The 24,953-nt window shown below is 36.3% G+C and overlaps 5 protein-coding genes across 5 annotated transcripts; 4 read left to right on the forward strand and 1 right to left on the reverse strand.

Moving 5' to 3' along the window:
- Positions 1–1,920: 1,920 nt before the first annotated feature.
- Positions 1,921–6,304, forward strand: six45 (transcription factor protein). The gene is given in 6 exon segments (NM_001078537.1): positions 1,921–2,307; positions 2,713–2,916; positions 3,187–3,500; positions 3,614–3,697; positions 4,133–4,241; positions 4,585–6,304. Coding segments are annotated over 6 exon segments (1,668 nt in total). The 5' UTR covers positions 1,921–1,977; the 3' UTR covers positions 5,212–6,304.
- A 1,145-nt stretch (positions 6,305–7,449) lies between these two features.
- LOC100183486 (melanocyte-stimulating hormone receptor) lies at positions 7,450–9,869 on the reverse strand. The gene is made up of 4 exons (XM_002120933.5): positions 9,489–9,869; positions 8,858–9,216; positions 8,096–8,265; positions 7,450–7,855 (listed from the first exon to the last, which is right to left on the reverse strand). The coding sequence occupies exons 1-4, from the start codon at positions 9,797–9,799 to the stop codon at positions 7,679–7,681; spliced, it is 1,017 nt and encodes a 338-aa protein (XP_002120969.1). The 5' UTR covers positions 9,800–9,869; the 3' UTR covers positions 7,450–7,678.
- Positions 9,870–13,248: 3,379 nt separating this feature from the next.
- On the forward strand, positions 13,249–15,364 carry LOC100185855 (coilin). The gene has a single exon (XM_002121482.4). It carries the CDS (start codon positions 13,522–13,524, stop codon positions 15,229–15,231), a length of 1,710 nt encoding a protein of 569 aa, XP_002121518.1. The 5' UTR covers positions 13,249–13,521; the 3' UTR covers positions 15,232–15,364.
- Positions 15,362–20,879, forward strand: LOC100176449 (epoxide hydrolase 1-like). The gene is made up of 9 exons (XM_002121545.4): positions 15,362–15,621; positions 16,014–16,215; positions 16,789–16,960; positions 17,351–17,480; positions 18,020–18,225; positions 18,772–18,853; positions 19,145–19,294; positions 19,814–20,006; positions 20,166–20,879. The coding sequence occupies exons 1-9, from the start codon at positions 15,404–15,406 to the stop codon at positions 20,238–20,240; spliced, it is 1,428 nt and encodes a 475-aa protein (XP_002121581.3). The 5' UTR covers positions 15,362–15,403; the 3' UTR covers positions 20,241–20,879.
- Positions 20,880–22,657: 1,778 nt separating this feature from the next.
- Positions 22,658–24,844, forward strand: LOC113474116. Its single transcript, XM_026833763.1, has 5 exons — positions 22,658–22,832; positions 23,689–23,832; positions 24,002–24,067; positions 24,130–24,207; positions 24,733–24,844. Exons 2-5 carry the CDS (start codon positions 23,711–23,713, stop codon positions 24,803–24,805), a joined length of 339 nt encoding a protein of 112 aa, XP_026689564.1. The 5' UTR covers positions 22,658–22,832; positions 23,689–23,710; the 3' UTR covers positions 24,806–24,844.
- Positions 24,845–24,953: the final 109 nt, after the last annotated feature.

Consider the following 24,953-nt stretch of genomic DNA (forward strand, 5'->3'; position numbering starts at 1 on the left):
GTAATTGGGTATTTGCGTTTTACTTCGTCGGTAATTCGCTGAGCAGACACGCTTCACCACAATCTTGCTAAGACGTTTTGCCATGAGTGTATAATTAAGAAAAATGGTCAAAGTAGAAAGACAGAAGGTTCTGGAACCATTGGTGTAATAACGTAAGATCAAGGAAAGCTAATTAAACAACGAACGAAACCAAACAACACACAATAGCTTAGAGCGTGCTTAGCCGTTAGCAACGCAAGAAACTGGAAGCCAAACGGAAGCAATTAAAATGTCAAAGCCTTTTTCTGTTGCTGCGTCTACTACGACGTTATATTGCGTTTGGTTTTTCTATTTTCGCGCAACCAAGCTTTAATATGAAACCTTATTTCGCAACGTTGTCGTTGAATTAGTTAATTACGGAATGTTTAGTATCTGGATCGACGTTTAAGTCGAAATGTAGGCTGGCTGATGCGTGCGCTCGTTTGAATTTGCCGCGTTAAAAGTTAGAGCGAAGCAACCGCTTAGATAAGTACGGTTTCTAAAAATAATTTTGCGCGAGAAATTCTTATATTTTACAGCCTTTTTAAACGCTACTCAACTCTAAAAAAGCACCAGTGCTGGATACTGCACGTATCTTCTTAAAATATCTATATACTTTGATGACTATTGGCAGTCAAAGTTTAGGTTTTAGCGTAAGATTTCTATACCAGCATGAGGGAAATGTTGTGATTAGAACTGGCGCGAAAATTTGTTTTGAGTTTACAAAGTAAAGTTGCTGGGCTCGTTTCACATTCTAAGTTAAATGTAGAATAGCAATACATTTAATCTACATTCTACACAATGAGCCAGTTAATAGTAGGCCATGAAGTTATCGCATTTATTGAGTTACGTTAACAATTAACATTGATAACGATCGTATGATACGTTAAGCCTTTTCTACACGCAAAAATTACAACTAAATTACTACAGAAAACAACTAAAGTTGATATAGTTAAACACCATAAGCTGCCATGATGAGCGTATCTTTCATAAACAATTTGCCAGCAATTACAAGTTTATATATACATGTTCGATGTGTTATGCATTTACCTTTTAGGTTTTGAATTGATTATGTTAGCTTATAATTTAGATAATTGTAAAATTAAACAAGCGGTTAAAGATGCCATAGCAAGCAATAGGAATCCTTTTATCAGTTTAATACTCGCCGCATTGAAAGATTCTGGGTGTGAGGTTAACCCTGAAACGCATATAGTTGTTGAAGATTGTAATATGAACATGTGGGGTGGGTTTGACCCCTCAAATAACCAGATTGTGTTGTGCAAAAATCGGTTCAAAACCATTCCCAATGAAGCGAAAAGAGTTGCAAAGGTCGAGCAAATTTTAGCCCACGAACTTATTCACGCATTCGATCACTGTCGAGCTGGTTTAGACCTTTATGAGAATCCTAGGCATGTCATGTGCACAGAAATCCGTGCCGCAACACTTAGTGGAGAATGCATGTTTACGGAAAATAAACTGTCTGCCTTGCTCTCTGGTATTAAAGCGCATCATAAAACTTGTGTAAAAAATTCAGCACTTCGTTCGTTCTCTTCTTTGTTTCCACACTTTTCCCAAGCAAATCGTGATAAAATTTTTGAGGAAGTTTTTTCCTCCTGTTACTTAGATACAGACCCTTTTCATGCAATTCCTTTCAATGTTAATAGCGCAGGATTAAGTTTTCGCTCATACATTAATCGGCATCGGTATAATGTTTAATACTATTTTATTTTGTAGTAAAATTGTTTAAAAATTTAATATTGTTCATCAATATAATTTCCAATTAAAATAATGGAATAATACTTGTAGTGTTTGGCAATAGTGTTTACTGTGTTGTATAAACCATTAGCATTTTTAATTTCTTTGGGTGCTTCTATTTTATATTTAATTATTTTTTCAATAAAGGTGGTTTAGGAGTGTCAGTGAATTTTCTTTTATGAGTAAACTGCAAATGCTATAAACATGACAACATTAGCAAAGTCCTCTCATCCCAATCATGCTGTGCAAAACCAACCATTCGAGTTCCCTATTTCAAATGGTGGCGATATCTCATGCGAAATGTACAGCAACAATGTAGCTGCTCATAGCAGTTTAAACCCTCACTGCAGTAGAGCTGAGAGCAGTGGAGATTTACTGGAAACATCGGACAGAGGACAAGTCTACTCACGAAACATGAGCAACAATAATAGCCTTTTGATGCTGGAGAACTTTCAAAATGAGATTTCAGCACGTAGCCAATCAGAATGCACTGTAACTTCCAATTTAGAATCCTCTGCGTTTACTCTTGATCAAGTAAGTTGTTTAAATATAAAATTACATGCTGTAACTGATAGAAAACCCTGGATTCTTGTGAAAGCTTATTTAACTCTGTAACTACCGGATGGAAAAAATACTGTTTTTATCAAAATACCTACAAGCTACAACTTTGATAAACAAATCTGCCATGGAGAAACCTTGACCTATTACCCATTAATATCAATTATATATATATATATAATGGAAAATTTATTCGAAAAAAAATGTTAGTCTTACGTTAACAAATTAACAATGTGTAATCTGGTATATATGCCTACAGTTGACTTGATTAAGCTTTTTTTCCAAATTAGGCCTTTATTGTGCCGTAAGTTCACATAATAACCTCGCTGTGCCAGCTTGGTTATAAAAAAAATAATAATATTTTCATGTGTTTCATTTTAGGTATCCTGTATATGCCAAGACTTACTTCAAAGGCGGCAAATAGATTGTCTTTCTTCTTTTCTTGTTACCCTCCCAAAGCATTTGTTGTATGGAGCGAATGAAAATATGTTAAAGGCAAGAGCTCTTGTTGCATTCAAACAAAGAAAATTCACTGACCTGTATCAACTTTTGGAAAGCCACACGTTTTCGCCTTCAAACCATAAAGTAAGTTATTCAATGTTATATCTTATGAAAACTATTTTTGAGCTTGACTAGTGATACCACATATCAACAATGTTGGTTTAGTCTTGTGAATTTTATTTTACTTGATCCAAAAACTGTTAAAAATTTGATTTTTTTGATCGTTTGACTTTTTTAATTTTTCTGGTTATTTTTTTAGTTTCATCTATTTTATGATGTAAAGGTAATTTGTTGAAATCAAGAGAATGTTTTCCAGTTAAATCAAATTCCAGATAAAACCTCCATTTTTTTCAGCTTTTACAGAACTTGTGGTATAGTGCTCATTACGCCGAGGCAGAGAAAGCGCGCGGACGGCCATTGGGCGCGGTAGACAAATACAGAATCCGGCGAAAATTTTCCCTACCACGCACAATATGGGACGGGGAAGAGATGGTGTATTGCTTCAAGGAAAAGTCGCGTCTCGCCCTGAAGGAATGTTACAAGAAGAACAAGTATCCTACCCCTGATGATAAACGTCACCTTGCAGAAGACACAGGCCTCAGCATATTACAAGTTTCGAATTGGTTTAAAAATCGCAGGCAGCGTGACCGCTCTCCACAAAACAAGAAGTAAGTTCTGTCATTTTCATCTTCATTTCCTATTTGTTTAGAACTGGTCCTAAAGCTTGTTTTTCTATTTTTGTAAAATTTGTTTGTGTATATTGAAAATTTGTGTGTTGCAGGCAAAATGTGTGGGAGCAGCACGGCGGCAAGAAATGCGGAAGTTTTTCCCAGTTGGCCGATCATGTTTCAAACTTCGATAGCAGGTTGGTGGTGTGTACTTGTCTCATTCTCTTCTTTTCTCTATGAAAAACTGACACTATAGTTTATGCAACCTACTTCCTCATTCAGAATTTACATTTAAGCATAAGAAGTGTCTTGAACGCAAACTACTAAATGAAAAATTAGAATTAATAAATTTAAAATAAAATACGATTTTATAAATATCTGGGGTGACATTAGTAAAATGCAGTTACATTTGTGGCATTGGGAGTTTCACTCAGTATTGTGTCGAATACACAATACAGTATACTTTTAAACTAGGGGGCTAAAAAACCTATAATTTTAGTGTCACCCATGTTTCAAAATTTGGGGTGATTTTCACATGCGTGCGCATCCCTATGATCAAAAGTATTAAAACAACAATTTTTAAATTAGCAGTAAACAATAAACATTATATATAATTTATTTTTTTCTTTCAGGCAAGATTGTTACGGTTCGATGCCACATAACTTTGACATGCGTAAACACCATTCTACCCCTACCAGGAACGATTCAATGATTTTCCCATTTCTGGACTGCAACTCTCAGGTTAGAATGACTAAATTTATTTGATGATTTAAAACAAAATTTGATAAATAAAATATACAAAAAATGTCCGACAAGCAAGCTTACACCCAAACTAATTATTTTTAGATGCATAGCATTGACTAAAAAATACAATAAGTTCGTGTTGTGTTTTATTTTGCTGATGAATTTAAACAGAGCGGTTTTGAATTTTTAATTAAAAACAAAAAATATAACTGTTTAAAATGACTGCATACTCAATGTGCATTGTGTAATATGGTTAGAGGTAATTTTGTGTTATGACGTGTTGCAGCAGTTTAGGTCAGTTTGTTAAGATTGTTTTGTTCAAGTATCTATCATCGTGCAGGGCGGTGTAAGTTCAGTGCCAAAGACTGAAGTATCGCATTTGGTTCCTGACATGGAGTTTTACAACAGGGAAACTGAATCTTTAGAAAATTACTCAAAAATGTCGCCGTTGAGCGACGAGGCGGTGTTTGATTCGGTCAGAGAAAACCTAAACGACACCAAAAGTGACATAGTGTCGAAAATCGTGTTAACTGCTCCCTCGCAAACTGTATGGACGCCTCTGACGGCCACAAACACAACCACTACAAACTGCAGCCTTCTAAGAATGAGTGGATTCGGTTCATTCGTCCCAAGCCCGCAGAACTACTGTCCTAATATTGAGGGCAAAACATCCCCCGGTGTACGATCGCCGCAAAATTCTTCATACAGTAGCGACTCCCAGGGCTTTGCTTCACTCGTTCTTTCTCACCCGACCACTGCCACGCCAAAACACAAACTCGAACTTGGAAATGCTAATCTTGCTGGTAACGCCGTTACCCCGCAATACCCGTTTAACCTTTACAACAGTAACAGCAACAATAACAACAGTAACTCTAGGAAAGCGACTCTCAACTCCCCCCTGCTAGCTGCACTCACATCACTTCGTTCCCTTTCAACACTTCCCCAGTCGACTAAATCCGAGCGTTAAGGCCAATTCTGATGCTCTTGGCTTCGCGTGTGCGCTGTAAGGTAGTGCGCAACAGCACTTCCCTGGTACTGCGTTGGTCCGCGACCACATTCTGCGTCCCAAAACATCACGCGCGGCAAAGCCTACTCACGATTTCGAGTCAAAACAGCGGTGTATCAGAAGCTGCAGTACGCCACCACTTGTGGTGCAAACATGACCAACTTTAGGCTCCGTAATTTTGAAACAAAATTACCGTAAATATTGTGTAGCATAACACTGTACTCTATTTTTCTAAACCTGGTACGAAAACACAACATGAAACTAAAAACGGTACGCCAATGGATAAAGTTTAAAAATCGCTGTTTTAAAGTTATCTAAGAACCCCCCTTGTGTCGTTCATGATTATAACACATCCGTTTTCGCTTTGTACTATCATGTTTGGAGCTCTAACAGCTGTTTCTGTCAGCTACAAGAACTCAGTTGACCCTAGACTGATAGTGATAATTTATAGTAAGGTGGGGAAAGATGGGAAACCTTTTTCAAAGATTATTCAAAGAATTATAAAACCGTTTTCTTACAACTCCAATATACCGTTGTTAATTGTTTAAAACACGATCAGTATATTGATATAAGATGTGCCACAGGTTTCCCGTCTCCCCCCGCCCTACTATACTTGTTGCTACCAAAACGCCTTAATCTTGCAGCGGATTTTTGCCACTGTATAGTTTCGTATTAGCGCCCTATCTTCTTCATACTGCTGCAGATATATTTCTACGCTCCGAGATAAGTTCCTTGTATTTTGAATTATACTGTGCCTTATGGTCAATCATTAGCGTGTACTCTGTTATACCAACGAGGTTTTTTATACTCACATTACACCCCTGCCTTGTACATTTTTCGTCCAGTAGTCACAGTTTTATAAACAAAATCGGCAATCTAGTTTTTTTTCCAACGTATTTCGTAAATTTTTCCAGCCATCGGTACCAAAGAGATTTTTTCTATGCAATTCAAATTCACTGTTTACTTTTTTACCATGTCGCATCAATCCACCGTGTGTGATACTTTGTGTGTGTGTTTGTACCCGGAAACAGAACACATGTGAAATAAAACAATCATAAAAAACTCTAAAAGTTACTTTAATAAAAAACAAGAAATTTACCATATTTGAAAGGTCAGAACTTTAATGTTAACGTAAAGTTATGTATTAAACATTTTAAAGCGAATTTTAATTCGTTACCCTCACATATAAAATCTATAATGTGAACGTGTAGGTTGCATCACTCGCATGCATAGTGATTTGGAAATTGGCCTAAACATTATACTATATGCGGCATCGAGTAAAATATGTAAAAGCACTGGGTTGGAGATTTAGAAATAAACGATAACTGCTTGTATTTAAATAGAACATATTTTCGCGGTTTGTAATGTGGGCCACAGCAACACACATACTGGGCTTATTCCAGACTGTATCCGCGGCACTAAGCGAAAGACTGAGTTTTTCTAAGAATGGAAAGAAACAATCTGTTGCACTTTGCGAATCCAGGTAAAGTTGGAGAAATTGCTACAACAGATCGGTTCGTTCGGTCGACCAACTATTTATAACCGTAAATATATAATGATTTTTCATGCAAGCGGATTAAACTATGTGGTTGGTAAACGGAGGTCGAAAGACAGTGTGGGTAAATACCTCGTTTATCAATTACCCGCAACCATGACTCGGGTTGAATTCGGACGACCAAAGTATTCAGTTAACCCGTATGTTGTTACAGGAAAAGCAGTATGCATATATCCACGCAAGATGCAAATGCTGTGGTTTCAGTCTTACGCTGTTCAGCACTTACGTTTCACACGGTCGCCATAACATGCGCTGCGCCGCTCTCGTAACAGCAAGATCTGTCTCTCTGAGGAAATTGGCTAAGGGTTGCTTTCCTGTTTCGCGTCAAACGCCTTCCTTTGCAGCAACGTCTTCGAGAATGATGAATTGCAAGAAACCTGCCACTTCGTACACCATCCCCATCCTTTTAGTGAGAACGCTGGTGTGTTTGCCGGCTCTTATTTGTCCGCTTTCTCGTCTGCCCTGTTTTCAGCGCTGCTAATTTGGCTCGCCATTATTCCGATAAACGATCGGTACGGCGTGTGTTTTTACTTACAGCAACGAGTATGGAAATTAATTGCAAATTTTAGAAACATAAAATATCTCATTCACCTGTTGTTCTGTGACGTGGTATAATCATTAAATACCTAATACAAGAGAGCCAGAAAATGGATAAAGCAGTTTTATTCACACAAACAAGCGATAAAATGGAACAAAATATCAGCGACGAATGATCGTATTTAAAATACAAGCCACCAACGAACTTTATCCTCACAGTGCAACGAAAATCTTGCATGTCGAATAGGAGTTACACTCTGCATCGAAAACCTGACACCTATTGAGCCTTTTATCGAAAATCGTCACTCAACCTTTGGCGCCACCTTCCGACAAATACTATCTATAAACACCTGCCGGGTGAGGCGCTCGATCGAACACCCTCTTCCAGAAAATGATCACTCTGTGTCGAATTTCTTCTACCCGGAATCCATATATAAAAGGAATGACTATGGCGTGGAATAGAACCAACACCAATGTGTAGTCTTGGTGTTGCTTGATTGTACATTTCTTTACCTGAAAAAAGCAAGCGGTCATCACACATTGTAAAATATTGCACATTGAAAATACGCAGTAAGAATATCCTGCTTTTACTACGAAAAGCGTTCTCTCAAAACAAAATTTACCAAAAACATATATATGCTGAAATTTTCCAAAGGACAAGGTTTCTATAACACAAGTGTTAAAAATACCAATTTTCCAAATGACATTGTTTTTATAACAGAAGTGTCGAAAATACTAAACGTTTAAAGTTACCTCTTCGCATACGATTAACGCCACCGACCATGGTGCGCAACTCACAATGAAGGAAACAACGAACAAGGCAAGGGTTGTGGCAGGTTTCAAGCTTTCATTAATAATACCGATGTTTGGTACGATGCTGGGTCTGGATGGCTGGTGTTGTGTCGAAGGTGGCGGAGTTTGCACTGTTTGAAAGGAGATATTGTTTCTCAGACTGATTTTGCCATAAATGCTAATATGTTAGAAACAGCTTACAGAAACATAATATATATAGTAGGGTGGGGGGAGATGGGACACCCATAGCACTTAATATCCAAATGTCCTGATCGTGTTTTAAACAATTAACAACGGTCTATGGAAGTCGTGAGGATATAGTTTTATAATTCTTTGAATATTCTTTGTTTACTACCAAATGGGACGCGAAAATAGAGTTAAAAAGTGTCCCATCTTTCCCCATCCTACTGTACAACCATTTTTTACCATAAACGCGTAAATGTTGGCGGCCAAACTCGGTTTTTACTCTCTCTATATAGGATAAAATGGGACATATAGGGTAATATGAGACATTCGTATTCTCCTTTCCCTTCCCATTTAATAGTAATAAAATGTTTGCATGTATATATATATTTATATAAACTATATACCCGTAGCCCCGCGTTTCTATAAGCGCGTTGTTAATTGTTAAAATCACGATGAGGAAATATAGGTTTTTAGCTGCCTACGGTATCCCATCTTAACCCACAGTATACTATACCAAAATGTTAGATACATACTTACTTGACATAATTATCGAAATAGCGAACTTGACCATCCAAATATTAAGTGCGATGACAACTACTGCTGCCGTTAGTGATATGACGGCCGCTGTTAATGTGGTCACCGAGTAAGCGATCGAGCTGTTTCCAAAATTTAAACCTAAACCGCCACCGATCGGTATCAGGAAAGATACAACCCAGATTATCAAAGATACGATTCTCACTCTTCGGCTTGTCATAAGTTCGGAGTAGCGTAATGGATGTTTGATGGCAATAAATCTATCCAGTGTCGCAGCCAGCACGAATAAGTGTGAGGATAAAATATTAGCGAAGAACATGACGAAAACCACGGTGGACTGTACGGAGCTGTTACTTTGGCAGCTGAAAAGAAATATAAAGTTATTAAATTAACCTTTAATGTTAGGGTATTTATATAGTAGTATGGGGGAAGATAGGACACCTTTAGCACATATAGTATGTAAATATCCCGATCGTGTTTTAAACAATTTACAACGGTCTATTGGAGTCGTGACTCGTGAGAATATATAGTATTATGATTCTTTGAATGTTCTTTTTTTTTATTACTAAATGAGACGAGAAAATAGAGTTAAAAGGTGTCCCATCTTCCCCAACCTAATGTATTTCAACTACACCTGAAATGGTTGGGGCACGACAAGATTACCATCGTGTGAAAAAACACAAAAGTCACTGCTAGCATTCCGTCTGCTACGGAAAGATGCCACAGAAACCAAAACATCTTGCAAGCATGTCCGAGCTTCCATGTTAAGATTGCAGCAGCTAAAGCGCAGTTTTCCAAGAGTGCCAGTACGGCGAAAGCCACGATAACAGCAGATATACTCAGATCGTCATGTTCGCATGAAACTGTCAGCAGACAAGCTTCTAACCGGTTAAATACTGTCTGTGTGCTATTTGCAGCTCCTGGCAAGATGGCGGTAGTGTTCATTTTCCCTTTACACAGAATTATTGCAACAGTTTTACATTCTTATTTACACTAATATACTCCAACGTGTTGCAGCCTTATTACCTTTTAGTTAAACATGATCTATATAAAAAGGCATATACTTTATACTATAATACAAAACAGATAGCTTGTTTATAACGACTTCCAAGTTCATCCACGCAACTAAAGCAGTTATCTGCCTTATATTCGCATAATAAAACGCCCATACAGAAACTCGTTTTTATACTTTCTTCCTGTTTGTTTACCGGGCTAGGAATACCTGCTTTCGCTGGATTGACGTTTTGAAAGCTGCTATAAAAGAACCCTAAATTCATAACAAAGCAATATAAAATCGATACCAGACTTTTACCAGGTCCCAATGCCTGATATCTCCGGGCTTGATCTTGACCGGTAGACTAACATGTAAACTGCGCACTGTGTGATATTCTTATATACAGGTATAGACGGTAAACAATCAATGCTCCCGTACAGTCAATACACGTGCATGGAAGTTCTGACTCACATAAAATACAAATAAAAACAAGGAATTTGATCCCAGGACGCTTATTGTTTAGGAAACATGCAAATCAGACCTTTTAATTGGTAATAGGTTTTGCAAGCCTGTTCTGCCACAACTGTACTTCAATGTAAAATCGCACTGCACTGCTGCTTTCAGCTGCATAGTGGAAAATACAATGGAGACTTCCCTTTATATTCTTTAACTTTGTTGCATACACATGACGTACGTAAATACACCAGCACTGACGTGTTATTCGGAAGGTCCTATACTCAACCTTGAAAATACCGTGATTTTATCATCAAAATATATTTTTATCAAAACTATCGAAATTTAAATCTCAAAAAACTTGCCGTGTTGAACAAACAGTTCAGTATGGGCACCACAAAAACAAAACGTTGACAAAAAACATCGCAAGTTTCTTGAAACCGCTCCAAAATTAACCACTTTAATCTTGTAAACGGCGGTAACTACATTTTTACATCACTTATCATGACTTGGTTTATTCATACTGACGTCACTTAATGAATTATTAATGTCTGTATGCTGTACTCTTCCTATCGCTGATCACTTTACAAATAACAACTTCAATCAAACTCTAGCGTTATTTTTCGAGAGAGCTATACACTTCTGCAAAAACACATTTTTACTGAGTGTATATTGCGTACAACTGCTACGTTTTAAAGTTCTAAAATATTTTTAATTCCCATTATTGCATCATTCGAGCTTTTAAATTGTCCTTGCAAACGTTTGAAAATTCACACCAAAAGTACTGGCCATTTACTTTTCAACAGGTCGCATAGGTGTGATCTATCTGAAATACTAGCATATGTTTGGCGTCAGTGCATAATATGGTGTATATGACTATTGTGACTCACCAATAAAATGTTAAACCCGTTTACTGCTGACGTTATTTGTGGTATTTGACCAAAACGGGCTTGACGAAATATCCTGTTTTAGTAAAAACACTGAAGCTACGTTTCAACTCAATGCTAACCAGTACAAAGGCAAAGTTGTTTTGAATGGTTGGGTGTTTGAAACACGCATAATAGTATTTTCTCTTTCCAGAACTATGGCCACATTTTTATTGGGCAAAGTTTCGTCATGTCGCATTGAGAATTAGCTAAACTTGATTTTAAAATTAATCTCAATCATAATAACAATTTCTCCTATATCGATTTTATGACGAGTGCATAATTGGCTCTGTCATATTTTGCCACGACGTTTTTATGTAGTATTCATTAATGCCGACTTGGAATTCAATACCCTTTTCTCATGCGAAGCAAAACAACATTGTTGTGCGCGTGTAAAGGGACACAAAGCGTTTTTAAATTAGTTCAGTTAATAGTCGATAGGTACTTTCGTTTCAGACCACACAAAGCGGGGGTATGAAATTACAAACTACCGAATCAACATACGGTTTAATATAACTGAAGGGGTGTAGCTATATCCCCACAGTCGAATGAGCCGTGGCAACGATCGAGCCAAAAGAAATTAAAAAATGACTGGAGGATTCGAGACATTTTTGCAGGTAATTAAACGGTTTGGCGCACCTGTGTTAGGAACATAAAGGCTACTTTTTTCGGTATAGCATAAGGACTCAACTAAGGAGGTTCTACAGTTTTATAATTTTGTTTACTTTATGCTGCGATACGTATTACGATGTACGTCGCGTTTCAGACTAAAATTCACATCGTGTCGAACGATAACGATGCGGATTACATGATTAGAAGAGCACTGTCAACCTGCCGCCTGTGTTACGAGGAGGTTTCAGATGGGATGGACCAGGTAATATGTGGGGTCCTATAACTTTATTTTCAGCGTAGCGACAAAATGAATCTCCCAAATTTTGAACCTGTTACGTCATAGTTTACATACGTCACAGATTGATCAAAGGCTTAGAGAAGTGATTGGCAACGACTGGCAAACGGAATATGAGAAAAGAAACAACGAACCAGCGCGAATGGACAAGTCAAACATTAAAGGAAGGCAATAAACTGCACTTTCGCACAAAATGTGAAAATCCGTGGATTTTGTACAGAATACGGGTGTAGTTATAATCATAAATGTACCTGTACGGTATTTTGCACTTTATATTTTTGTGCGAATTTTTTTTCAATTTTAATATCATTAGCCTTGTGAATATGCCGAACGACAACTAAATATTGTTAATAAAGTATACAATTTTTACATAGCGTTATGCATCGTGCGGTTTTGTTTACAATAAAACGCTTGGTCGTTTTATGATGCGTTTAGTATTATTTCCTTATCCGTACAAATCTTCTTCCCGTGGTAATCGTCGCCACCAAGAAACGCAGCTTTTAGACGAGTCTACAGCAACTATAAGTTACAATGTTTCGCTGTTGTTATTTCGGCTTATAGGTCAGATTTTTCCCATGGGTATTTGCTTAATTGTTGTGTCTAACAAGTGTGTTTTTAACAAGTCTGCTTGCCTGCTGTAATGTTGATTAACTTTCTATGCTGTTGATTATACAACATACGTTTACGTGTGGCTTGGAATAGAAGATTTAGGGGGCGTTGCAGACAGAATATATAGTTTGGCGTGTGTATGAGTTAGTTAAAAGGTTTAAAGAGTATGTAACACAGCTAAATGAAAAATTCCAAAAAAATCGTGCGGTGGCGCGCAGACCCAGCTTCCGGAAAAAAGTTTGCTGTTATTACATGAAACTTTCGCTGAGTATATACATGTATACTGGTTAAGCCTGCAGATTTAACTGACCTATTGCATGTTTTTAGTAGTTGGTCGGGCAAAGCAGTTAATCATACATGCCATATTTACATCAGTAAAGGAGTGTATGAGCTTAACAGTGGTCATCTTCCCGTGTATAGTTACACAGGTCAGAGTCGATATATAAACCTGTGGTTGTGTACGGACACATGTCAGTTAGTATAAAAAAATGTAGTAGTTTGTATCTCAGACATCGAAAATTAAAATAAAACGCAATTTAACTATACAAGAGATTGAAAAAATGTATGAAAATGTTGTAATAGTCAAATTCTCGGGTCTGGGGAGACATTAAAACTCGCCCTCGTTTGGGGTGGTGTAGTTTGTAATAACGCAGAAAGGTATCAGGCAGCACTGGGTTGCGCGCCAAATCAAACAAACCATTTCTCAACACATATACACTTCACGGTGACTTCGCTTTAAGCATGCGATCAAAGTTTGCAGGAATAGAATATCTGGAATATGGCAAGTTGTAAAGATAAAAAACTCCGAGTGAGGCTTCGTTTCGATATTGCACCACCTTCTTGCCCGTCATGCAAATGTTTTATGTTCTTGGTTGACCGAGACGCTGCACGTTATGTCTCTGACGTGGAACATACAATTGCGAAAAAATTTGGCTTCTCCAGTCCTCGGTATCTTGTTTTATCGATAAACGATTTCGTGCTACTGTCAAGCGACGACGTAGAAGTGATTAGGGATGATGATGATATTCAAGTAAAAATTGATCACGCATTAAAGGACGACGAGCAAAATACAAACGCAGATGTTGTTGCAGTAAAAACGAAAAGCAAAAAGCGTATTTGTGAAGATAGCAATGAAAGACCTTCAAAAAAAGTGAAAAAGATTGAACAAACCAAATTGAATAAAAGGAGTAAAATTGTTGAGCAGCGGAAAAGAGTTGTGAGAAAAAAGAAACCTAAAATATTAAAGAAAATAGGCCCAACTCCTAAATCTGTAGAGAGTCGTCCATCCAAGCTTAAAACTCCATCAGTCCAAAGCAGTGAGTCATCAAGTAGTGATTATTCTGAAGACATGCTACTTAAACCACATAGTCTGATTAAAAGACAAATAAACCAAAGTTCGTCTTCATCAACAGATTCCAGTGACGAAAAAACAAAAAACATTTCAAAAACAAACAAACTTTCAAAACCTGCAGCAAAATTTAACCTTTATTCTTCTGTATTAAAAACTAAACCTAAAACCCAATCCTTGTTCAACAAAAATACCAGCAGCAGCAGTGAGGATACTAGTAGTTCAGACAGTGATGATGTACCCAATGCTAAGCCCCAACCCCCTAAAACAACCCCTGCGAAATCAAATAATGTTGTAACTAAACAAGTTCAAGCACCATCCTCAGATTCAAGCAGTGATTCAGATTCAGAATCAGACACATTGTCTGTAACTGCAGTAAAGTCGAACCTGTCATTTACTGTATCGAAATTAAACCCTAAAACTCAACCACCAATTAGTAGTAGTAGTGATGATGATAGCACCTCAGACAGTGATAACGAGCCTATCATTGCTACCCATAAATCAACGATACCAGCCGCTTTAAAACCAAATGTTGTGGTTAGGCAGGGTGAAACCAGTTCTTCAGATGATGATTCTGATTCAGGAGAAGAAAAAAAAGTTCTTCAAAGTTGTAAAAATAATGCTGATAATAAAGTTTTACCTTCACAAAAGAATTTAATAAACAAAAGTTGGGAAAACCGGGAAAAACTAAATGCAATGAGGGCGTATCCAAATTACCATAACAAGTCTGTTGTACTAACATGCAGTGGTAATGTAAATGACAAAGAAATAGCAATGGAAACTGAAAGTAAACCTGCAGATGCAATTGCAAAGCCTCTGGTTAATGACTACAGTACTTTAATGAGTTTATCATGGCCTCCAAGGGTAAAGGATAAGATTGCATATCAAGCACTAGAAATGTCACCCATAGATTACACACCTAATGTATCCGAATACAAAGAAGCTGAAGTTGTAAATGTTTCCAATGATAAACAAATCACTGTTAAGATTCTTTACCAAGAAAAAGCTCCCGCAAATTTAGAAGTCCCAGGAAGATTCGAGCTTGTTTACGAAGAAGAAGAGCACAGTGAGGATCAATCTGAAGATGACACCATTACACTTGATTGGACATCTTTAATGAATGTCAAGCTTATACAGTGATTCTCACAAAAACCCATACACAAATAAAATATTTCTCTTTAACGCTTTTTTCGTCATTTTTAAACAGTGTCGCTTTTGATGAATCTGTGTGTATTGCTTTATCTGCCCAATTTTAAAATCATGTTTTTTCAGATTCATTTTTTCAATTTTTTGTATTACATAACCTGTAGCCATGCTTCTGTATGTGGTTGCATTTTTCGTTGCTGTTTTCGCCTTTATAAAATTGAAAACGAAAAAAAAGGAGGACTACCAACTGCTGTCTCGTTTCTTCCCGGACAAGAACTGGTCAGAAAATGAAAACGAACCGGTTGATTTGACCATCACACCATTTAATATTGATATACCTCAAGAAAGAATTGATGACTTGCATAAAAGGCTTGATTCAGTGAGGTATGCATTATGTGACATTGATTCAAGTCTCTGTATAGGAAGTTGAATTAAACAGATGTGTAAAACAGGAGTCTAGTTTCACAGTGATTAACTAGGAATAATTATTTCTAAATTTCTAAGACCTTTTTTAGGGGTAAGGTCAGAAAAACTAAATTTTAATGTCAATCAAAATGTATTGAATAGGCTATAATATATATACATTAAACATTTTTTAAAGTTTCTATTGCTCAATTGACCCCAGTTTGGAAAACATTTTGTTTTTACTCTTACTATCTTAAGAAGTTTCCAAAATGTTTGCTTTACTTAGTCTAGAAGTTTTTAAATAAGCCCCAATTTTACATATTTTACAATACCCCACACTTGCTTAAACTTCAATACCATTTAAATTTTAGAATGCCCACTCCTTCAATCTCAACAAGCTGTTTCCGATATGGGATGCGGACTGAATACATGGGAGAACTCATTAAATATTGGAGGAATGATTACTCTTGGAAGGAGCAAGAGGAAAAGATGAATCAATTCAATCATTTTAAAACCAGGATTGAGGGATTGGATATTCATTTTATTCATGCCAAGCCAAAAGCTGGTGTGGAGGTAATATTGGCATATTTTTTTTATTCTTAATGGGTGAGGTCATAGTCAAGGACCTGGGATTTAGGCCACATATGACCTAATACCCAAACACCCATAAAGCCCACTTAAGTCCTTTGTGCGACCGGTGCCGGGTCGCACCTAGTCGCATAATTTTGCATTATTTTTTTATCCTTGTGTGCTTAAGAGTTACCACTATTTTCGCCTTTGTGTATGATTTTATTTAATATAGGCATAAGGCTGACTTTATGTAATAGTAGTTACAGTTTCTTTCCTGATTGAAACATACTTTTTTAATGGAACACATTTGTTTTAATTGGTATCCATTAGCTGAGTAGGTTTACCTCGGCTTACTTTAAAATAGAAGCATGTTAGGCTTTTACTAGGAGAATAATAAATGGCAAACTGTCATATGAATTATAACTTTGCATTTTTGGCATTAAAAAAATTGGGCATTTTTGTCTTCAGAAAATTTAGCATTTTAGGATTTTTAATGTGGTGTGCTTCGTTTTTCAGACCTTTGGTTTACCTTTTATACCTTAAGTTTATACCTTTAACTGTACACATTTTATTCAGGCAAAAACTGTTCTTATGACGCATGGTTGGCCTGGATCATTCGTTGAATTCCTTGAAATAATCCCAATGCTGACTGACCCTGTCAGTTATGGTGGGAATGAAACTGATGCAATGAATGTTGTGTGTCCTTCCATACCAGGGTTTGGATTTTCGGATCCACCAGCACAAGAAGGTGCTTAAACTTGGAATAAACATCACATTTTTTTATTTTAGGGGGATTAGGGGAAAATGTAACAATGTTAAAGGGCATTACTGTGTTTAATATAATATCCCTTGGCTATGTTTGTTTTTATAGCCACTTAACAGCAGTGTAAATTTTTTTAGGCTTAAAACTAATATGCTATAACATTATGATTTCAATTTTCACTCTTGTTCCAATAGTTGGGTGACACTTTGTATCAGTCACCCCTAAAATTATGCATATTGGCTTGGGGTAATGGGTCAACTATGTTACTCTGGCCTAAATCTTAGGTTCATGAGCATGTCTTTCCACGAAAATTCACCTATATAGACTACCTATGTTGCAGCAATTGCAATAATTATTTTATCTCTAATTTTCCAGGATTCAACACTTTTGAGTGTGCCAGGGTTTTCCACAAACTTATGCTCAGGCTTGGATACAAGAAATACTATGTACAAGGTGGTGACTATGGCTCAATCATAAGTATAGCAGTTGCATTGCTTTACCCAAGGTGAACTTACTATATCAGTATGGTTTATTTACCCTATATGTTTTGGTACTTATTAACTAAACACTGTCTGTTACGTACTTTGGTTTTAACCAGCATTTCATTTTGATGTTGTTTTTAGTAGTGCCTCTTGTGTTCTGTGTTGTTGTCTTAATATTTATTTATATATAAAATAATAAAATGTAAATATGCATAGATTTAATTTATTTTTGGGTTAAAAACATGTTCATTTTTATTTTGACTGTTCGGTTTATTGAAACTTTACTGGTGCCTTTAGATCACATTTGACTGATTTGAGGGTCTCTGACTCCATATATAAATCTTAATTTCCTTTTAACTTATTATGTCTCTTTAAAATAAGTCTCGGTTAAATGTGTACAAAACTAAATTCATTTACCATTTTAAAAACTGTGGACTACTAACATAATAAGCGTCCATAGGCACCAAACATTGGCTGACAGGTAAGACTACACTATTTAGATATTACAGCATAAAGTTTACTACTCTTCACTCTGTAATCATTTTCTTATTCGTTCCCCCAGCTATGTGAAAGGTTGCCATACCACAATGATGTCCGCTCGTCCCGAAGGAACCGGCATCTTGCGTGCAATATGTGCAGCTTATTTCCCACGACTTCTCTTTAATGACCAGGAGAAAGAATCAATTCTTCCGTTCAAGAAATATTTTACTTATTTGTTCACAGAAACTGGTTACTTCCATCTTCATGCAACCAAACCAGATACAGTTGGTGAGAAATGAGGTCTTTTTTAAAATTATTATCAATGTTTGTTTAGCTGTAGATATTTTTTCTAATATCTTTTTGTGTTCAGAGAAAAAAATATATAATTTTGCACTAATATAATTTTGCACAGAGCACTTTAAAATTAGCCTTTTTAAACCCTAAAATGTACTAGTTAAAAAAACGGTTAAGTGTTGGAGCTCATTGTCCACCACTGTGAACATATTTTTCCTTGGGCAAGACACTAAAACCAATTGCTCCAACCCACTTGTCACTTGTCACTTGTCTAAACTGTGAGATATACACAAAACAAAAAATAAGAAAATCCCAAAAAATAATCCACCACAAAGTTACGTAACTCGTAAGCAGGCACGAGGTGTACAAAACACACGTTCATTTATTTATCAGAAAATGTTCACAACCAGAAACTAATGATTCCCAAAGTTGTAGGTCATATCACCATTCACCACCCTCGCCCATTGTCTTAGCATATTACTTTGTATGTTCATTATAAATGCTAATGTATTACCTTGTCCAATCATTATTTTCCACCAGGATTTGGTTTGTCTGACTCACCAGCTGGTTTAGCAGCTTACATTGCTGAGAAGTTTTCCACATGGACCAATAGGGCTGCTCGGTAAGTTATAGATGCTTGTAGTAAAAATATGTTATATATATATATAGCTTCAAGAAGGTATATATATAATGTATATAACTGCAATTACGTTTGTAACCTTCTTCTTGCGTTAATGGTAAAGACCATTCATTTTGTAAATTTTCCTTAAATTAGATAGAACACAAATTTGAAAAATATCATAACCACTTTAAAAAAAAAAATTTTTTAAAAAAGGACCTCACCTGCAAAGAATAAAAACAGCATTTCCATGCAGCCACAATCAAAAACCACTATATTCTTACTTTTATACAGCGACACCAAGGATGGTATGCTTGATAAATATTGGACAAAGGACAAGTTGCTTAACAACATTATGATATATTGGTGGTCGGGTAATATCACCTCAACAATGCGCTTGTACAAGGAAACATTTGGCGGGACAACAATGTTTGAAATGACACCGTAAGTTTTAGAATAATTCGTGTTGACTAAAATGTTTTTAGAATCAATATTATTGTATGTATTTATTTAATGTGAATACAGCTTTGTTATTCATGTTCACAATATTACGATATCTTTTATTTTGCTGTTTGTTTAAAATCGGCAAAATATGGTACATCTGTGATGTGCTATTCTTTAGCTACTGTGTTACAGGCAGTTTTTAACTTTTTGCCGAAGGGAAAAATATTATTAGGCCTATAACTCTCAACCAACAGTTTTACAGTTGAGTGTGCTGCTCTGAAGACTTTTTACAGAGCAGAATTGAAATGATACAAAGTGAATAAAATCATAATAATTACCGATCTTTGTATAAAAAAGGACAATAAAAGGTCAAACTATATGAATAACACGTTAAAATGTCAGTTGTTTTACAATAAAATCGACCAAAAAATTAACAATTATTATTACAATAAGCCTGGCAGGGACAACCTAGAAAAACATATTCAGACGAGACATTCTTAGGATTATTGTCATTCCTAGGATAAAAGTTCGAGTTCCAGGTGGTTTTTGCTGGTTTCCCAACGAAATTATAGGAGCATGCAAAACTTGGGTTGCTCATAAGTTTCCCAACCTTATTCACTTCACGTATATGAAGCAGGGTGGTCACTTCAGTGCGTACGAAGTCCCTGAAGACCTTTCTGTTGACATTAGAGCATTTGTCAGGAAAGTGGAGGTATGAATTAATGTATATTATTTTTGCGTGCACGGCAGGGCATTGACAGTCATTATTATTAACACTGCTTTTCTGTTTCCTACACCTCATGCCCGCTTACAATATTTTTTTGTTAAACCACATTTTTATGTTAAGCTAAAAACATATTTATTTTAACAGAATCGTGAGCGTGAAATGGCAGCAAACGCCACAATTGACGTCAAATTTTCTCACCTGGACCGTTTCGACAACTAAGATATGTTCCAAATTGGTTTCCTAATTGAAGCGCTTTGCCACTGTTTGCAGCAACCTACCACTAATTCTTCAGCAATATTAATCTCAGGCCTTAACCCACTGTATTAATTTCAAGTTATAATTTAAACTTAATATGCAAGCATAACCTCAAACCTGTTTCCTAATAGATTTTAGGTGTAATTACAACTACCATATTCCTTCATTAGTGTAAATAGAAGCAATCTTATGTAAGCCAGTGCCTCCCAAATTTTTTGTCTCAATCGTTTTATTAATATACAAATTTTAAACAATATTGGTAAAATTTTAGCACTCAATTTCTGAAATATGTTACACAAATTTTTGTAAACATGAAAAAAAAATTCTTTAATTCTGGTTTTGAGTGGCACTGGTTTAGGCAAAAAGTAATACCCCAATGCACAGCAATATCATTTTTGTGTTGTTTTATTCCATTAAGAATGTGTTCCTACCTAATTGTTTCAACGTTTCTTGTAAATATTTTTTGTGATTTGTTTTAACTTTTAATTTAAAGAAGCTTTTATGTTAGATGTTACTAATGCAACTAGAGTGTTTAAATTCTGCAGATTTAGTTTACGGTATATTTGGCGTTATGCATTATGAGAATAAACTTCTGCATTTCAATACGCTGTACTGTTGTCTATGAAAAACGTGTTCTTCGAAAATAACGGTTTAACCTATTTTGCAAAAAATGACTCGTTTGGCAAAAAACGACATTTTACTAAATCGTATTTTACCTTTGGCATGGCATAGACTTTATAACAAATGTTTTATTGGACAGACTGCTTAAAGTGGGGGAATTTCTGTATTTTTATATTTTCGTTTACACATTCATTTGTTCATTTTTTACTTTGGAAAACAGTATATAGTAGGGTGGGGGCAGATGGGACACCTTTAGCTCATAATATCCAGATATCCTGATTGTATTTTAAACAATTAACAGTGGTCTATGAAAGTCATGAGGACATAGTTTCATATTTCCTTGAATGTTCTTTGTTTACTACTAAATGGGACGAGAAAATATAGCAAAAAAGTGTCCCATCTTCCCCCATCCTACTGTATCTTCATACATCGGTTGCAAGTTTGAAAACGAACGTATAATCTTTTTTTAGTAATCATCATTTGCCTATGTTTGAATTGTAAATGAATGTTACTTTAAAGTCCTTGCGGTGAGTCAACGGCAGTTGTTATACCTTCTATATTCTTATTCATACACCTCGTGCCCGCTTACTAGTTACCACGTATGTCGTGTGAGGTGTCTGTTCTTTTTATATATATGGAGACGACAGTCTGATTAGTGACCACTGAGTTATTTTTTGTGCCGGCTAATATAGGTGGCAACAGCTTACATACACTATGTCCAAATATCTAAAAGAGGTTAGAAAATTCGTGTACACAAAAACATCTTTGGGTCTGTACATACAGAGCATTTGCTGCTTTTATAAACACGCAGCCAAGTCTTATTAAACACGCAGCCAAGTCTTATTAAACACGCAGCCAAGTCTTATTTTCTGGGCAGGGGTTCGGTCATTTTAAAGTTACCACCGTGACCAAAACTCAATCACTACAGTATGTGTAACACAACTGCGGTATGAATAGGAATACTGTTGTTTTTATTTGCTATGACAATACATTGTTTTGTTAAAATTATTAATTTAAAACACAAGACTGTACAAGGCACACAATGGTTGCGTCACGTACATCGTCGGCAGTCATATACATTGGACAACGGTAATAAGTTAGTGCCGATTTTTGTTCGGTATTTTGGCCGGAGATTCAGACCCGCATTTTTAGATATTCCACTAAGTTTTCGTTGTTAGGAAATATGAATTTCTCAGTAATTATTTGGCTTGGTGTATCGCTACTTCTGCTTCTTCTCGTACCTTCAGTTAAGTCACAATGCCGCATTGGTCAACCTCAGTGGACTGGAGCACAATATTGGAACAACAGATATCAGCTTGGTTATGACCAGTGTAAGAAACAGTTACTTTGTAATAAAGCAGCCAGTAGCATGTCCGTATAAAGTATTACAAAATGTTAAAAATAGGACTGTTTTGTGTTTGTAGTAGATTGGGGTAAAATAGTCCGTGTTGTCATTTTCCCTTTTCCTCCCATTTGGTAGTAAACAAAAAGTATTTGAAGAGCTATATATTCTTATCCTCACCACTGTAAAAATTGCTAATTGTTAAAACACCATTACGAAGTATGAGATATTATGTTCTAATAGTAGGCTACCTATAACCCCACATTACTATACATGAGCAGTACAGACTGCATTTTAATAGCGATTATAAGTACGTAAATATAATGCAAAAGGATTTATAAGAAGGCCAACTGTATTACTTAAAGTTAAACCTATTATCATTGACCATTGCTTTTATTACCGTGTCCTCCAGCTGAACGATTCTATGGGTTCTGGTCCTACAACTGTAATTTGAGAGGATCTCATCCTGTGCTACAATGGGGTTACGGAAGGCACTACAATGACTATACAGACGTTGCTTGCACGGGTTGTACATGTAACGATTACCTACGAAACATCAACTGCTCATTACCCACACTTACTGGAGACACAATGTAAGTTATACAAATCGTGTACAGACCGCATTTACCGATATTTCTGCGTACCCACGCGGCCATGTATATAGCTTCGCTTAGCGTCGTTTCAGAACAGTGTTCTATTTCAGAAAACCGCATTCCCTTTTACGGGTGACTATGCTAATTTGTGGAGGATTGTATTTTTCCTGTATAGTACAGTCGGGGAAGATGGGACACCTTTTTATTCTCTTTCCTCGTCCCATTTGGTAGTAGACAAAGAACATTTAAGGAATTGTAAAACCAAATCCTTACGACTCCGATAGACCGTTGATATTTGTTTAAAACACGATCAGGATATTTTGATATTATGTGCTAAAGGTGTCCCGTCTTCCCCCACAGTACTATGAATGAATGAATGAATGAATGATGTAACTCACTTTATCTTCGCGTGGCCGGAAAACGACAGTCGCTATCACACGGGTTTAACACCTCGTGCCAGCTTACGAGTTACGGTGTGTGTTACTTCGTGGGTGATTATTTTTTGGGGGATTTGTTTATGTATGGCTGGTAATTTGTGACCACTGGGTTGGAGCAATTACCGTTAAGTGTCTTGCCCAAAGACACATACGCCCACAATAGTAGCAACGTCGAGCCTTGAACCTATAACCTCTGGGTTACAGGCATGCGCGCTAACCACTATACGCCACGCGGCGCCGGACTACTATATGTCTAAAAATTTAGCTACCGATTAGTTACCATTGGGTTAAATCATTGTCTGGCCACTATGACGGCATCATAGGATCCGGTACATTTTCGACAAGAAGCCATTTACTCAAAAATTATTTTTCTTTTTAATTTTTTAAAATAAATTTTACTTTAAAACATTTTTTTCTAGTTTCATAAAGAGGAAGACCTACATGGATGCAACGATTGGAGCTGGTTATTTTCGGGATGAAGTCAAGTTCGTTACACTGCTGGGTGTACCGCTGAAAAACTTTACTTCCAGTCCTTTCTCTAATCTAACCGACCTAGAAAGACTGTAAGCGTTATTAATAATATTTTATGCATTTGCGAGAACGAGACAGTTTTTATGTTTTCATTGTGCAATTTAAGGAAAAAAATCTATTCTACGTATAGGACTTTTAAAGCTAATGATAAAACGTGTCAAATTTTATTATCTTTCAATGGTGAGCGTTTATTTTTTTTAGAACAATTCACAATTCTGACCTCGAAGTTTTTCCTGATGTTAGCAGCAACACAGTGTTGGAGCGATTGTAAGTTGTTTGATTGTTAATATTATTTTTTTTGTTGGTTACAAACTTTTATTTTATTCCAGAGATCTCAGCAGAAACAAAATTTCGTTCGACTTCGACACATATGAAACCATAAAGCTTCCCTATTCCCTCACTCACGTGTAAGTTAATGATTTTAGCAAGTATATATTTATAAATATGGTAGCATGGGGTAAGACGAGACAGCTTTAGCACATATTGTTCAACTAACCTGTTGATTGTGTTGTAAACAATTAACAACGGCCTATGAGGGTTGCTAGGATACAGTTTTATAATTATGTGGATTTTATTTGTTTATTACCAAAATGGACGAGAAAAATTAAATAAAAAGCTGTTCCATCTTCTTCACTCTACTGTATAAACGAACGGTACCACGAACGTATAGAAAAGCTTCACTTATATAAAATTTTAGCTAATTTTTCTCTGCTGATGTTTTTTTAAATGTGCGAGAGACTGTGGTCGATTGCCGGTTGTTATCCGTGCCTTTGCAGCGTCTCTTGCCGCATTTTTTTGCAGACGATTACGCGAGAAAATCTTGGCTTGACTTTGAACACTTGCTGTAATGGCATGCCTTGTTTTTAATAGGAAGCTTATGCGAAGTGTCATAAACCTTTTTAACGAGATTTAATGAAGAAGTAACATTTTAGAAATCTGGTGGAAAACGACATATCTTGGATACCACGTGATCTGTTTAGCGGAACCAACATTAGTTTTCTGTGAGTAAAATATGGTTTGTTGCATTTACTTTGCACGACTGTTAGGTTGAGATCTAGTCGAATCAGATTTTTTGCCCTTCATGCACTGTGAAGCCAAGTTTCCAGCCTATTAGGTAAAATCTAAAAATAAGTAGTTTTTTGATAGCGACAAT

The sequence above is a fragment of the Ciona intestinalis genome, chromosome 3 (genome assembly GCF_000224145.3).
Source record: "Ciona intestinalis chromosome 3, KH, whole genome shotgun sequence".
Classification (NCBI taxonomy): domain Eukaryota; kingdom Metazoa; phylum Chordata; class Ascidiacea; order Phlebobranchia; family Cionidae; genus Ciona; species Ciona intestinalis.